The 15,457-nt window shown below is 38.3% G+C and overlaps 1 protein-coding gene across 2 annotated transcripts in view; it reads left to right on the top strand.

Moving 5' to 3' along the window:
* The window catches only part of SAMD3 (sterile alpha motif domain containing 3), a gene marked incomplete at its 3' end in the record, with an annotated part of 41,605 nt that overhangs the window by 20,597 nt on the left and 5,551 nt on the right, over positions 1–15,457 (top strand). For both annotated transcript variants that reach the window (XM_079716790.1, XM_079716791.1), the window contains exons 6-7: positions 1,579–1,746; positions 12,957–13,157. In XM_079716790.1, the coding sequence (XP_079572916.1) occupies positions 1,579–1,746; positions 12,957–13,157 (369 nt within the window). The remainder of the gene's footprint in view (positions 1–1,578; positions 1,747–12,956; positions 13,158–15,457) is intronic.

Below are 15,457 nucleotides of genomic sequence, written 5' to 3'. Positions count from 1 at the left end.
CACACAGTGAGATACTTACCAAGCAAGACCAAGACTCAGAGTCTTGCTTCTAGTCTGTTACTCAACACCTGGGTCCATGTACTTCACAGAGGACAGACACAAGGCATCTAGTGTTTATCGTTTCCAAGATGCACCAAGCACTGTGCTGGGTTTGGCGAGCAAAGTAGACTCAAGACTTTCTTCATGTGCTCACAGCCTAGGGGAAGGAAAGAATGGAAGGAAGGAAGAAAGGAAGGGGAAATTGGAAGAGAGGAAGAATGAAAAGAACAAAAAAGAAAAGAAACAAAAACATCACATAGATGAGGGTAAACTACCAGTGTGATAAGTGTTGACAAGGAAAGGTGAGCCTGATAACCAAGGGAAGTGAACTGTTAGGGAGGCTGTAAGGGAGTGATAGCTGAGCTGAGATCTGGAAACAGAGCAAGCTTTACCTAGATACCAGCAGGGTAGGCGAGGAGAGGGACAGAGCTTTCCAGGCCAGAACCAAAGGCCCAGCAGAGGGAAAGAAGGTTAGCAGTGTTGGTGTGTTGAGGAAGAAGCCCAGGTGTGTCCCCAAGCTGTAAAACATGTCTCTGGTCTTCCAAGCTGTCCATATGCCAGACAGATTCTCCCAGAGCACAAGCTGACCATCCACACTTCTTACTCAATGTGGCCTAAGAGGGCTTCCTAACCCAGCTCTGCAGCCATTTTCTACAAAGCTTTAAAGGTTACAGACATCTGGGCTCCTCTCAGACCTGCTGAAGCAGAATCTCTAGAGTCTGGATAAGCAGCATCAGCATCATCCCTTGGGGACTTGGAAGAAATGCAGATCCTCCGCCCTGCCCCTGACCTACTGAATTAGAGGCTCTGAGGGTAGGACCCAGCAACCTGTGTTTTAACAGATCCTCCAAGAATTGTGATTCAGGCGGAAGTTTAAGAACCATTGCTCTAGAAGAGAACTTCTCTGTCCACAGAGAGGAGTTTGAAAGGATCTGGTTCCAGATTACCTTGAAGCTCTTTTTGGGGTAACCATGCCCTTCAGGATGGGGCTGACTTCTCTATTTTCTACATCTTCTACCCTTCCACATCTTGAGCTCTCTGTTCCTGCCATGCGCAACTCTTGGCAGTTCCCCAAATGGCACCATCTCTTCCTCTCCTCTGTTGCACAGGCTGCTTCATCTGATAATGCATTTAAAGAAAGCGTGTCAGTCCATATATGCATAAGCCAGTATCAGTTCTTTTCTAGAATCCAACAGGAAAGTAGAATGCATTGTGGAGACACTAAAGTAGAAGGTATCCAATTTTAGGAATTAAGAAATCTAGACTCAAGAGCTAGTATATTTAACTATATGACATTGTATATAATGACACACACACACACATAGCTATGTACTATACAAAATATCAATATATGTATATATTTATAGCATTATCACAAGATTATTGTGAGGATAAATAGAAGAATAGATATATTATTTCTATTACTGTGATGGGAAAATAATTTCAAGCCCAAAGGTGGTAGACAAAGATTTTATTGCTTATATAGGATTATTCCAATCTCTTTGAAGATTAACTGACCTGTTTTATAATTTTACACAGTTTTTATGGAAACGAGCCCTCAAAGATCGTTTTAAATATGTTCGAAGACCCATAGAAGATGATGAACAAGTGATGAGAAATAAGTATAAATTTGGACACCGAAGAGGCCAGACAAGGAAATCTCTTGCTGATATAAGATTTGATGAAATTAAAATTGTCCAGATAAAAGTAAGATTGAATCTTTAATTGTTCTGACAATGTATTGGTTGGTTGATTGATTAAGGGATAATAAATACTAACATTTAAAATAATTAAAACAAAATAAAATATCCTTTTGAAAATTTGAGGTGTGGGTCAGAAACCAAAAAAAAAAAAAATCTGATTTGTTTTTGTGAATGAGAATATTTCCAAAAGAGGATTTCCAAAAATGGAGCAGAGAGTTATTGAACATCACAAGTTTATTCTTTCACAATCTTCAAAAAACCTGGAGAAACCCTAAAGTTCTGGATCTTTGAATAATTTCTTTTCCTCTCATCCTAAAATGTATACTGTATTCTTGCTGTTGTTATTGCTACAGAAAGTTTTTTTAATACTCATATTGTAGGGGTCAAGTTGCTTCTGGTTTCAAGGTTTCAGGGTGGAAGCTAATCCACATGCATGGGTCCCAAACCCCATACTGTTCTCGCTGTGTACAGAGGCGGCCATGAGGAGCTATAGTCAAAGGGCCCCAGGCAGGGCCTGGAGATTCCTCCCTCTGCAGTGGGTTTGCTGTACATACTGTTTACGGGGGTCCTAGTTATCTGAAATTCTATAAATATTCCTTATCTACCTCACAGCCCCCAAGTGTTCTCAGAAACAAAAATGTCCCCTGCTAATAAAGTAGATTGAGCTCCTTAGGAAGGATGTCCAAACTATCAAGTTATAGAAGCTAAATCTCATGTCCTCCCCAAAAGCTATTTTCACATCAATCCAACATGAATATGTAAATATAATTTTTCACTACAGACACGTTTATGTTAGTGAATGTACTCGGTGTAAATATTCTATTTTCTTCTTCAGCTGCTATAGTTATTTGATATTAATAGAGCAACCTGTCAGATCATCTCAATTTTATTATCACTACTTATAAGCACCAGGGGACAGGAATATTTTTTAACATATTTTGTAAACCGTTCATCCAACTTTAGAAGTAAGAAAAATTTTAGATGAAGGAGTATTTTGAAATACCTTATTGGGACGTCCCTGTTGGTCCAGTGGCTAAGACTCCGCACTCCAATGCAGGGGGCCTGGGTTCAATCCCTGGTCAAGGAACTAGATCCCACATGCCGCAGCTAAGAATTCGCATGCTGCAACTAAAAGTTCCAAATAAATAAATAAAAAGAAATACCTTATTATAGTTTTCAAAGAGATTTTCAAATGACAGTCCAGTTAAGATAATACATGTCTGCTCTTTGATGAAGAGACAAGACAGGTGAAAGTTACCTAAATTTAGTGTAATTTTATAGAAACTTTAACTGCAATATTCCAATTATAAACTAAAATCATGATAAGATAGAATTACATTCATTTTTAAATATCTTTTATATTCTTAAAATAAAAAGCCACTTTGTAAAGGAACATAATTATATTGTGCATATTTTCAAAATATGTGATTTTCCATATACTACAAATGGAGCTCCTTTATAAATGAATTAAAATTTTACAGATTCAGTTTTCTTTCTTTCCCACCACATCCCACCAAAATTGATGCACGTCCCACCAAAATTCATTGGAATGGATGAATGGTAAAATCGGAAAAGTAACACTTATCCTCAGCAAGGGTAAGCCCAGGGGGTCACAGGCCACCCTGAGGGACACAGGCTAAATGGTAATTCCTCTCCTATGTTGACACATCATCATTGACCCAGTTTGTACAATCATCTTTCCGTTCTGTCTCAAAACCACCCCAATTCTTCATGTAACTACACCTTTTGTTGTTCCTATCTTGGAGTCTCCCAGACATGCCAGAATTCTAAATTGAATCCTACTAAGGCCCATGCAAGGGTCTTTGCTACAAAAAGAACAGGGATTGAATGTACCAGGGCCCAAGGTGAGTTAAGTTGCAACAGAATTTAGTTTTGACCTTCCTGCCAACTGGGACAAAAAGAGGTCCTTGTTCACGTCTGAAGAGGCAACATTTTTCCTGCCAAGCAAATCTAATTCGTAAGGATTTATTTTCCTCCCTCTTACAAATGGAGCTACAAATTTCTGATTCTTTTAAACACTGTAGCATCCCTGTTTATGACCTCATGTTCTGTAAAGCCAAAAGCTTTACAGGATGGAGAAAATTTTACACTAGAATATTACATTACCATGTGTTTCTGTGTTTTGTACCCTCCATGGTGATTAAGCAAATGGAAAAACACTAAGAAGAGTAGAGGGACAAATCCATTGAATATACCACTTATCTCATGGGATTTTAGACTTCAGATGAATTGCCTAAATTATTTTGGGCTTCATTTTTGAATTTCTAATAGCTCATTTTTAATGTCTTTATGATTTCTGAAAATTAAAGATAGTTGGATTAAGATACACTGTGACAACTTTCACATCTTTTAAAATTTCTTGACTGGGCACAGCATTTCCATAATATAGAAAAAAGTTATTTCCTGTGCTTTAGAGATGGAAAATATTGATGCAGGCAAGAAGCCAGGAGGCAGGCCGTTCCCTCAAAGGCAGGGAAGTGGGTTTGGCTAAACTGGAGAAGGTTTTGGGAAGGAGTAAATGAGGGGAAGAGATTTTTCATTTGTTTTGTTTCTGTTGTTTGTCCTTTGGTGGTTGGAAGGAATTTACCAAAGAATTGATGGTAGATGCCTCAACGAAGGACAGTGTGTTTCTTAGTCCTGTCACGTGGGCTTCTGCAGATAACCAAGCAGCTGCAGAATTTGTGTGAGTTTGAGCCTAGGTCACAGATCTTTTGTCCCCAACCCTCCTCCTCCCTCAATCTCCAAGGTCAGCGTGGCACTGCTTAGACTACGCTACAAAACCCAAAGCTTCAGCAGCATCAAAGCATCCACCCGTGAGTCTTAAAAATGTCTGGGTTCCTCATATTCTGCTCTTAAAAAAACTTATAACCATGGTATGCAGATGGCTATACGTGTCAGAATACCAGACTGTTTCCAGATTAGTCCTACAAAATACTGGTTTTAAATGCAATGTTTAAAAATCCTTTGCCAACCTCACGACCTCATGTCACTGCTGCTTGTAAATCATGCTCTCAATGCAACATAAGTGACATTGCTTCTTATGCATCTGACTTTTAGCTTTAGGTCCAAGCAACTTGTAGCCCTGTGAATTGATAAATCTGCTTCCTTTGCTTAATTGCCTTTTATTATACTTCTTCTAGTATTTATAAATGGAGACATAATTAGATTCTCAAAACAGAATTAACCGAGTAATTTCTTTTTTATTGATTTACAGTGTTTCAGGTGTACAGCAAAATGAGTGTTATATATATATATACACATATATATATGCTCTTTTTCAGATTCTTTTCCATTATAGTTTATTACAAGCTATTGAATATAGTTCCCTGTGCTATACAGTAGGACCTTGTTTACCTATTTTATATACAGTAGTGTGTATATGTTAGTCCCAGACTCCTAATTTATCCCTCCCCCACCCCCTTTTCCCTCTGGTAACCATAAGTTTGTTTTCTATATCTGTGAGTCTATTTCTGTCTTGTTAATAAGTTCATTTGTATCTTAACTGAGTAATTTCTTAAGTTGCTGACAACATTATCCTGTTTAAATGATGAAGACACACAGGTTTTAAAAACTTACAGGAATTGTATGGAGCTGCATGCAGAGTAGTGGAATTAACTTTGTACTGTATTATTTTTTGTGCAAAACCTCAGGTGTTAAAGTTGAGTGAATCAAACCCCACACCTCATGGCACATTATTGTCATTGTTCTGTGCCAGGCCTTTCTCTTGTTCTATTCCTTCTTTCTGTGCTCGTTCTTCTCTGCCCTCTTTCCCACCTCTGCTCTTGGGCAATCCTTCTATTGTGTTTCATCTGTATCTTTTTGTTTGTAAGGTGTTCTAAAATGTGTACTCTGATTTTGCGTTTATACATATTTGACCCAGTGAAAATGGTATTCTATACCTCATTCGTGTTTCATTTTTTCACTGAAACTCTTTAAGACTCATTCATGTTACTATGTATATTTCCAGCCCATGATTGTAGCGATTATTACAAGCCCTTGCCTCAAGCCCCTCAACGGATTGTACTGCAGAGAACGCCATTATACCTGTCTGGTTATGGACTCACCTGTGTGTTATTCCTTTGGCTTGTCCACCAGGAAGTGGAACTGATGGGGCAGAGGGCATGCATGTAGTTAATCTGACCAATTACTTTCTAGAATGATTTTGTTAGTCTCACTCCCATAATACTGCATATCCCTGTCTTCCTGCCATTGCTTGGCACTAGCCAGCCTTGTGAATTTTGCCAAGTCTAATAGGTATAAAGTGCAATCTGATTCTTGTGATTTGCATTTCCCTTGATAACTAATGAGTCTGAGCATCTCTTCATGCGTTTGTTAGACTTTTGAGTTTCTTCTTTTAGAAAATTACCTCTTTAGATCCATTGCCCAGTTTTTAATGGGTTGGCATCTTTTTCTTGTTAGTTTGTAGGAAACAGTCCTTCCCATACCCTAAGTCACAAAGATATTCTCCTACTCTTTCTCTCATTAAGTTTATAGTTTGCATTTTCATGTTTAGATCTTTAAGTCATCTGGAGTCTTTGTATATGCTATTAAGTAAGGATATCCATAGGGTGAGTTGCTCTTACAACACCAATTACTAAACGATCCATCCTTTTTTAATTTGTTTATGGTGGTACTTTTATTGTATGTTAAGTTCCCCCAAAAGACTTGGGTGTGTTCTGGGCACTGTCCCTTATTCCACTGGTCTCTCAGTCTACTCTTATGCCATTGTCACATTACATTTGATTACTTAGTGTTTATTACTTAGTATCACTTAGCACTTAGTGTACAGATATTTCTGGGGTGGTTCACCCTCATTTTCTGGAATAAGGGGAAGGACAGGGGGTCCTTGTCTCAAGAACCCACCCTGGGACTCCTTTGTAGCACCTGCCTTCTCATAGGAGAACTAGAGCCTGGCCTAGGGGTGCTGAGCTCAGGTGGGAGGGTAGGACCAAAGGAAGGTTCCGAGCATCTGCCAGTGCAAGGAGCACCAGGATAAGCTCTGTCTTGCTCTTGTGGAGAGCCTGCTGTGGCAGGATGGAGATGGCCTATGGAGGCATCCTGCTCCTGTCATCCTGACCCTGGGGTGGGGTGGGGATGGCAACTGGTTGACATAGGGCACTGGACCCCAATCTTCACACTCACCCAGCTTGATGCACATCATTTCTCGAAAATCTCTTCATCCAGAGGATTCCTTGGTGGTCCCTTTGGGCCTCTGCTAACTCCTAATTTATCCCTCCCCCCTCCATGCCCTATTTGAAACATCAGGATGTAAACATACTTTGAAATGCTTAAACTCGTCTTTAATGCTTTTTGACTAATGCACTCATTTTCTTTTCTTAAGTTATTGAGGTTTCTTTCAGCCAGTAGAGGCTTCGACTTATTACCATAAACTTTTCACTCTTGGGATATAAGCTGACTTTAATAATAGTCATTGCTTCTTTCAAATTTTTCTGATAAAAACCTGGCTTGAATCTTTCATGTGTCCAGTCCTTCACATTTATGCCTGATCTTTTCATCCACTTTGAAAAGATTCTCCTCTGTCTTTATGGAGTAGATTAACTCTGAAATGGATATTTGGTAAACAGTTATTTTGGTTTCTTGAAGCAGTACAGGAAGGACTTTGAATTTTCCACAGGGGCTTTTGCTTTTCTCTCTATTTTTTTTTTTTTTTCCTAATTGCAATGAAGTTCTCTCAGTTTGGAGGCTATTAATGTGATCTTTAAGTGCACAGATTATTTTATCTTTATCAGTTAATGTAGTCTACGTTTTGGTTTTTTTAAAGAGTTTTAAGTAAGTAATTTAATCCTATCAATGAGTTTCTTCAAAATTCCTTTTGATATCATCTTCCTGGAGGTCTTCATTTTATGCATGATTTATTACATCCAGCTCCAAGTTCTTAAAATCCATGTTGTCTTCTCCAGGAATAGCAGTCACTCTAGTCTTCCAGTTCCTTGTTTACCATCTGTTTAGTGGCTCTATTCATTATTGAAAGTGACATATTAAAATCTCCAGCTACCATTATTACTGAATTGTCTCTTTCTCCCTTCCATTCTATCAGTTTTTGCCACATGATTTTGGGGATGCCCTTGCTAGGTGTATATAAGTTTATAATTGTTATATCTTCCTAATGGATTGGCCCTCTTCCCATTATAAAATATCTTCCTTTATCTCTAGGAACAATTTTTGTCTTAAAATTTATTTTGTTTCATATTAGTATAGCTATTCTGTCTCTCTTTTGGTTACTGTTACTGGTATATTTTTTCCCATCTTTTTACTTTCAATCTACTTATGTCTTTGAATCTAAAGTGTGTCTCTAGTATATATTTGGATCATTTTTTTAAAATCCATTTTGTCAGTTACCTAATGTGATTACTGGTAAGTTAGGATTTATGTCTGCTGTTTGTTTTCTATATGTCATCTTTTTCTTTTTACTTTATTCCTTAATTACTGCCTTATTTTGTGTTAAGTAAATATTTTCTAGTGTATTAATTTAATTTTCCTATTGTTTCTTTTAGTAAATAAACATTCATAGTTATTTCCTTAGTGGTTGCCCTGGGGATTACAACTAACATCTTGATTTATAATAATCTAGTTTGGATTAATATCCATTTCATTATAACAGCATATAAAAACTTTGCCCCTGTATAACTACACTTGTCTTCCTTTTATACACTGTATGCCCATCAACACAGAATTTATAACTCTTGCTTCATGCAACTGCTTTTAAAACAAGATGGGAGAAAGAAGGAGTTACAACCTGAAAATACATTGATACTGTCTTTTGTACTGACCTATGTAGTGACCTTTACCACTGCTCTGTTTTTTCATGTGGATTTGAGTTACAGTCAATGTTCTTCCATTTTAGCTTGAAAGACCTTTAGCATTTCTGGTAGGGCAGATCTGCTAGTGATCAATCCTCTCACTTGTTATTTATCTGGGAATGTCTTAAATCTCTCCTTCGTATTTGAAGGATGTATTGCTAGACATAGAATTCATTTAGGGGATTGATTTCTGGTTTGAGAATTGGGTGTTCCAGTGTTCAGTTATTATGGTTTTGGCTATAGCTACCAGAAAACCCTGTCTGAAATCGGCTAAAACTATAAGGAGAGCTATGATTTCACATAATAAGAAACGCAGAGGTGGATGAGTGTGGATATGATTGCTGCTCACCAACTTAATCAGTTCGTCTCCTCCAGACAATCAGCATGTTTGTACACCTCCACTCCCTTGAAGTGAGATGTGGCCATGAGACTGACTGATCAATGGAATGTGAGAAGAAATGTCAAGCTCATTGAAGATCCAGTATGCAGTGCCTCATCTTTCCCCTTTCTTCTGCAATGATGACTGATATTCTAGATGGTGGAGCCAGTTTCTTGGGTGAAGAGGATGAGGAGCTGGGCCCCGAGAGGGACATTCACATGAGTGATAAACATCTGTTGCTCTAACGTTTGGGGGTTGTTAGATAGAGCAGCAGCATCTTGCCTATCCTGAGTAATACCAGCGGCTCCAAGTACAGCACGTCAGGCTTTGGATCCACATCTCAGTGATTCTCCTGTTCCAGAGCAGCCTTCATCAAGTGATGGAGTATTATGGACTTTTCTCAGAGTCTGAAACATGAAGAAAACACAATATTTTTCCCGATTCTGATGTGAAACATCTTATCAAACATATACTGGGAATGTTGCAGCCGTTTCTGTAGAGAGATTAATTTATGCTTCTTTTAAAACTTATGCTATATCTAGCACAGGAACACAGGGATTTAATAAGTGATTGTGGGGTGTTCTTGCATCCACAGTCCTCCAGACTTTTGTTAAATAAATAAATAGATAAATAAATAAACAAACAAACTGCCGGGTGTTAAATGACTAACACTATACTTATACAGTAGCCCCCCCCCAACATCCACAGTTTTGCTTTCTGGGGTTTCAGTTACCCTCAGTCGACTGTGTTCTGAAAATATTAAATGGAAAGTTCTAGAAATAAACAATTTATAAGTTTTAAGTTGAGAGAGAGACCACATTCACATAACTTTTATTACAGTGTATTGTTATAATTGTTCTATTTTATTATTATTGTTGTTAATCTCTTACTGTGCCTAATTTATAAATTAAACTTTATCATAGGTACGTATTAAGGGAAAAACATAGTATATATAAGGTTCAGTACCATCTTTGGTTTCAGGCTTCCACTGGGGCTCTTGGAACGTATCCCCCGCAGATAAGTAGGGGGCTACTGTAATTCATTTCTCTCTTAAAACACTTCTTTTCCTACTTATTCGGTATATATGTACCCAGTGACTTTGAAAGTCATGAAATAGTTTTGCGTGTTAGCTTTCTTTGGCTTACAAATACAATGGAATTGAAAGTCATGCAAAAACTGCTTAGTCAATGCTAAGGACATACACTAGGTTTCTTTTAATTTCTTTTAGGGCATTTACTGTTTGTTTCTTACTGCACCTGACATAATGATTTATTGCATAAATACTAATCATTTTTATAGCCTTTTCCACAGATGTTTCAGTGCAAAACTGAACAAGAAACAAAAGTTGAAGAAAAATGTTGACAGTTAATTGCATTCTGGATATAATGCAATTACTGCCATCAGCAGGTGGCACATTTGCTAATACTGTGAAGTTTTACAAGTCAGCTGTGCACTTGGAAACACGGGGCAAAGTCAAAGCAGTTTCCCTGCGGATTGACTAAGACACGTGACTGAATGTTAAGGAAAGAGACTGTTCAAGTTACACAGGGAAACATCGTTTCCAAAGTCAATTTGATGACAATAGAAGTGGAAACAGGGATGACTGGATTTGGTATGAAGAAAACTCTAGCATCTAACACAGCACTGTTCAATAGAAATATAATACACACCACAGATATAATTTAAGATTTCCTAGTAGCCACATTAAAAAACGTAAAAAGAAGCAGGCGGAATTATAACATTAAGAGTATAGTTTACTTAACCCAATATTATCATTTCAACATGTAATCATTATGAAAAATTGTTAATGAGATGTTTTACATTCTTTTTTTGCATACTAAGTCTTTGAAATTCAGTGTTTCCAGCACACATCTTAATTTCGTCTAGCCACAGTTCAAGTGCTGCATAGCCATATGTGGCTATTGGCTTTTAGACCGGATAACTCAGATAAATACCCCCTTGGAGGAATCAGAGGGTTAAATGACACTCTCTGGGGAACACCATAGTTAGCAGGGAGCATGTCCAGTTACTAATGTCAAACCCTTATTGCATTTCTGGGATAGATCCAAGTTAGTTGTTCCTTGTTCCTAATATTTGCAACTTTGTTCATGAATGAGATTGACCTGTAATTATCCTCTCTCATACAATTCTTTCAGGTTTGGGAATCAATGTCATAGACATAGAGGCGTCATAGTATGGGTTGGAATTCTTCATAGAATTTCTTTTTTTTTTCTTTTTTTTTTTTGACTCCTTGAAAAAATTTGCATAAATTTGGTATGCCCTCTGTTTTGAAAGTTTAGTAGAATTTGTCTGTGAAAACTTCAGGTTTTGGTATTTTCTTTGTGGAAAGACTTTCGTCTTCTAATTAAATTTATATAAGGTTCTAAGAATTTCTTTTTAGTCTGTTTGTATGTTATATTTTTCTAGGAATTTGTTCACTTGGTCTATGTCTTGCTAATCATCCTATGTTCACAGATAGTGGATCTACCTGACGCTTTCCTAAAATGCTTGTAAAGTCTTGATATAGGAGCCTTATAGGCTTTTTACTATTTTTCCATCTTTTACAGGTAACATCTGCTCACATTCTGGTCAGCTAGACAGTTTGTCAACTTGTTGATTCAAGTGTAGTTCAGCCAAGTGTCCGCTCAACTAACTTTTCTAGAAAGATTTTTTTCTTGTCTCCTCAAAGCCTGTTGATTACCTTAGATTTTTTAAAATAAATTTATTTATTCATTTTTGGCTGCGTTGGGTCTTGCTGCACGCGGGCTTTCTCTAGCTGTGGCGAGCTGGGGCTACTCTCCATTGAGGTGCGCGGGCTTCTCATTGCAGTGGCTTCTCTTGTTGCGGAGCACGGGCTCTAGGTGCACGGGCTTCAGTAGTTGCAGCTCATGGGCTCTAGAGCACAGGCTCAGTAGCTGTGGTGCACAGGCTTAGTAGCTCTGTGGCATGTGGGATCTTCCCGGACCAGGGCCCAAACCCATGTCCCCTACTTTGGCAGGTGGATTCTTAACCACTGCGCCACCAGGGGAGTCCCTACCTTAGATTTTTAATGAGAATATGTGAGGTACTTATAGCCACCCCACCCCATCCAATGTACCCAAATGCATAGCGAATATAATTGACAGCTTCATGATTCAGCATCACAAAATACCCACTATTATTATTTTGAATTTGGGTTATATGGCATGGTACTGCAGCCCTAAAAAAGCATTTAAGAAGGAAAAATACAAACAATAACAAAAACTTAATTTAAAACCTTTTATCTCTTCTTAATATTTTGTCTTCTAAAATTCAAATGCATAGGAATAAATGACATTTCTATTCAGTGTGAACATTCTGGATAATCTAGGTTTCCACGTAAAAAGGTATGTAGGAAATGAAATAACTCTTAGATCTATCAAGAGAACAGATTATGGGACTTCCCTGGTGGTGCAGTGGTTAAGAATCCACCTGCCAATGCAGGGGACAGGGGTTCGAGCCCTGGTCTGGGAAGATCCCACATGCCGCGGAGCAACTAAGCCTGTGCACCACAACTACTGAGCCTGCGAGCCACAACTACTGAAGCCCATGTGCCACAACTACTGAAGCCCGTGCACCTAGAAGCCATTGCTTCGCAACAAGAGAAGCCACCACAATAAGAAGCCCGCCCATCGCAACAAAGAGTAGCCCCTGCTCTCAGCAACTAGAGAAAACCCGCGTGCAGCAGCAAAGACCCAATGCAGCCAAAAATTAAATAAATGAATAAATAAATACTTTTTTTTAAAAAGAGAACAGATTATAATTCCAGAGTCAGTTATTAACTGTTTGATTTGTTCACAGCGTCAAAGACATTTGTTAACCACGTTCAAAGCCAAGCATAATGCTACATAGTAGTGCTCACCACATGAGTGAATCATTGAGTGCGCCATAACAGCCCATAATTCAGGTTTTCATGAAGCATTAAACTGCCACTTGAAACATGGAACATATTAATATTTTGAAAATATTTTGCAGGAGGAAGCTGTTTGTTTAGATTATGAGGTAGATGAACATATTAACTGGTTCCAGCAAGAATATGTGAAAACAGAAAAAGACTGGAGTGAAATTGATAAGAGGATGAGCCAGACTTTGGAAATAAGAAGAAAGTTGATCAGCAGCAGAACACCTCTCAAGGACATTCTTAAAATGTTTCCTTTCCTGAAGTGCCCCTATCAGGTATTTTTATTTGCTTATAATAGTCTGATTATAATGTCCAAATTGATTTTTGTCTCTTTCCTCTTGGAGTGGTAACAAGACCATGCAGCAAGATGGTGGTTATGAATCTCAGGAGAATGTGCGAGGCCCAAGGGGTACAACTAGGACCATTTGGTAAAAATTTCTGGAATCATATTGTGATAACACACACTGGCTGCCTTCAGCTTGGAAGAGTTCTCCATCACTGGACATATTGTGGAGGCAGGGGCACCACTACTTTGGGGTATTTTGACAGTGGGAAACATTTTCCCTTTGCGTGCATTTAGACAATCAAGATAGTTTATGAGATAACTGTTAGCATGCAACATTACTCAAAATCTATTTCCTTTATGATCCCAAATCATTTCATAAAGTGGTCTTAAAATATATGAAGTTTATGGGTAAATCAGACACCCTGCCATTTAGTTTATTTAAGGTGGCCATTAAAGGGTCCTATTACAATTTTAGTGGAATTTTGGCTGTAGTATATAATGAAAGACTCTTCAATGTTTTTATCTGAGAATACATTTCATGGAGGAATTCTGTAGGTGCAATCAACCAAACTGGAAATGAAAAGTTTTACATGCTTTTCTTCTTCCAAAAGAAACTGAAATAAGAATTTGCCTACATGTTTTATTTTAATAATAATGTCTATGCCAAACATCTGAGTGTTTGCTACATAGCAGCTATGTTCTCAGTGCTTTACATGGATTATTTTATTTAATTTTTTCTCAGCAACCCTACCTTATTTATTGCTTGCTTTCTCCTTAATCTTTGGGTTGCTAGGAACAGTAATATATGGTATAGCCTCTAGCTGTTAGAAGAGTATGCCAGATTGACACACGTACAAAATATACTTTTAAAGCAAAAAACTGTTAAACTGATAGCCTATAAACTCTTTAAATGTAAGGAGGATGTTCTGAACATTGTAGTAGTTCCCAAAGTACCTAGCAGAGTACTGTGTGTAAAATACAAATGAAGTATTGATTTTTTTGAATGCTGGATGAGTTAGTAGATGGTTGGTGGCTTAGTCCAATCTAGCTACTATAAACAAAAATACCATCGACTGAGTAGCTTATAAACAATTGAAATGTATTTCTCCCAGTTCTGGAGTCGGGGAAGTTCAAGACCAAGGTACCTTCAGATTTAGTGTCTGGTGAGAGTCCACTTTCTGGTTCATGGATGTTGCTTCTTAGCTGTAACTTCATATGGCTGAAGGGCAAGATAGCTCTCTGGGGGCTTTTGTATAAGGGCACTAACCCCATTTATGAGGCCTCTGCCCTCATGACCTAAGCACCTCCCAAAGACCTCATCTCCTAATACCATCACACTGCTAGGTTTCAACATATGAATTTAGTGGGGGACACAAACATTTGGTGGGGGACACAAACCAAGGGGACTCTTGGTCCCCTTCCTGTATTTCCCCCATTCCCCACTTACAACAGTGGTTGGTAAGGCTGCTCTGGTCACTGATGTTGCAACCTTTGGGGTTTTCACTGGACTGCAGCCTACAAAGTTTTAGTGATTAAAACAGATGAGCTATGGTTCAGTGGCCTTTCAAAGAACTATAGTTGATAGTAAATCTGGGGTTCATTATAGCTCTAATGAAGAGTAGAGACATTTCAGACCTAAGGCTGTATCTCTCCTGCTTTGTTTTAGTCTCCCATTGTGGCATCTGTAAGCCTTTTCTTCCTATTCCCTCAGGTATTTCATCCTTTATATTCAAAATGTGGATTGGGGTATGGTTTTGGTAATGGCTGTACTTATTGAATAAAGTTGCCCTATTTATTGTTGTAAACAAAAGGTTTAAACATTTAGCCTTCTTCAGGAAGTACGTCCCTAACTCAGCCTTGGGTAGCTAGCTGGGATTAACAATTCATAAAATCCTTGTGGCGCTTCTGAAAATAAAAGCAGGTTTGACCTTGCTTACAAATACCCGGTTAACAAACAATCCCTATAGTAGGACAACTGCCTCTGTTTCAGACCTCCCCCATCACCTGTTTGTTTCTACTACCAATGTGGAAGCTCTTGGCACTTAGTGAGCTTGTGGACGCAGGTTGGTTGAAGAGAAGCAGCCAGTGTGGGAAGCTGGTCCCAGGACCCTCAATTACCACCTGTACTCATCAACGTCCTCCTCTCAAAAAACTTTCTCTCAACAGAAAATTTAAAAATTTAAACTTTTAAAATGTACTTCATGAGAGTAGAATATTATCAACTAGGAATTTGTTACTGGGACCTAGTGGATGTGGCACAAGACAAGTAAGAAAAGTTGAGGAGGGGAA

Source organism: Hyperoodon ampullatus, assembly GCF_949752795.1.
Source record: "Hyperoodon ampullatus genome assembly, chromosome: 12".
Classification (NCBI taxonomy): domain Eukaryota; kingdom Metazoa; phylum Chordata; class Mammalia; order Artiodactyla; family Ziphiidae; genus Hyperoodon; species Hyperoodon ampullatus.
This window is presented reverse-complemented; position numbering and strand designations above follow the sequence as displayed.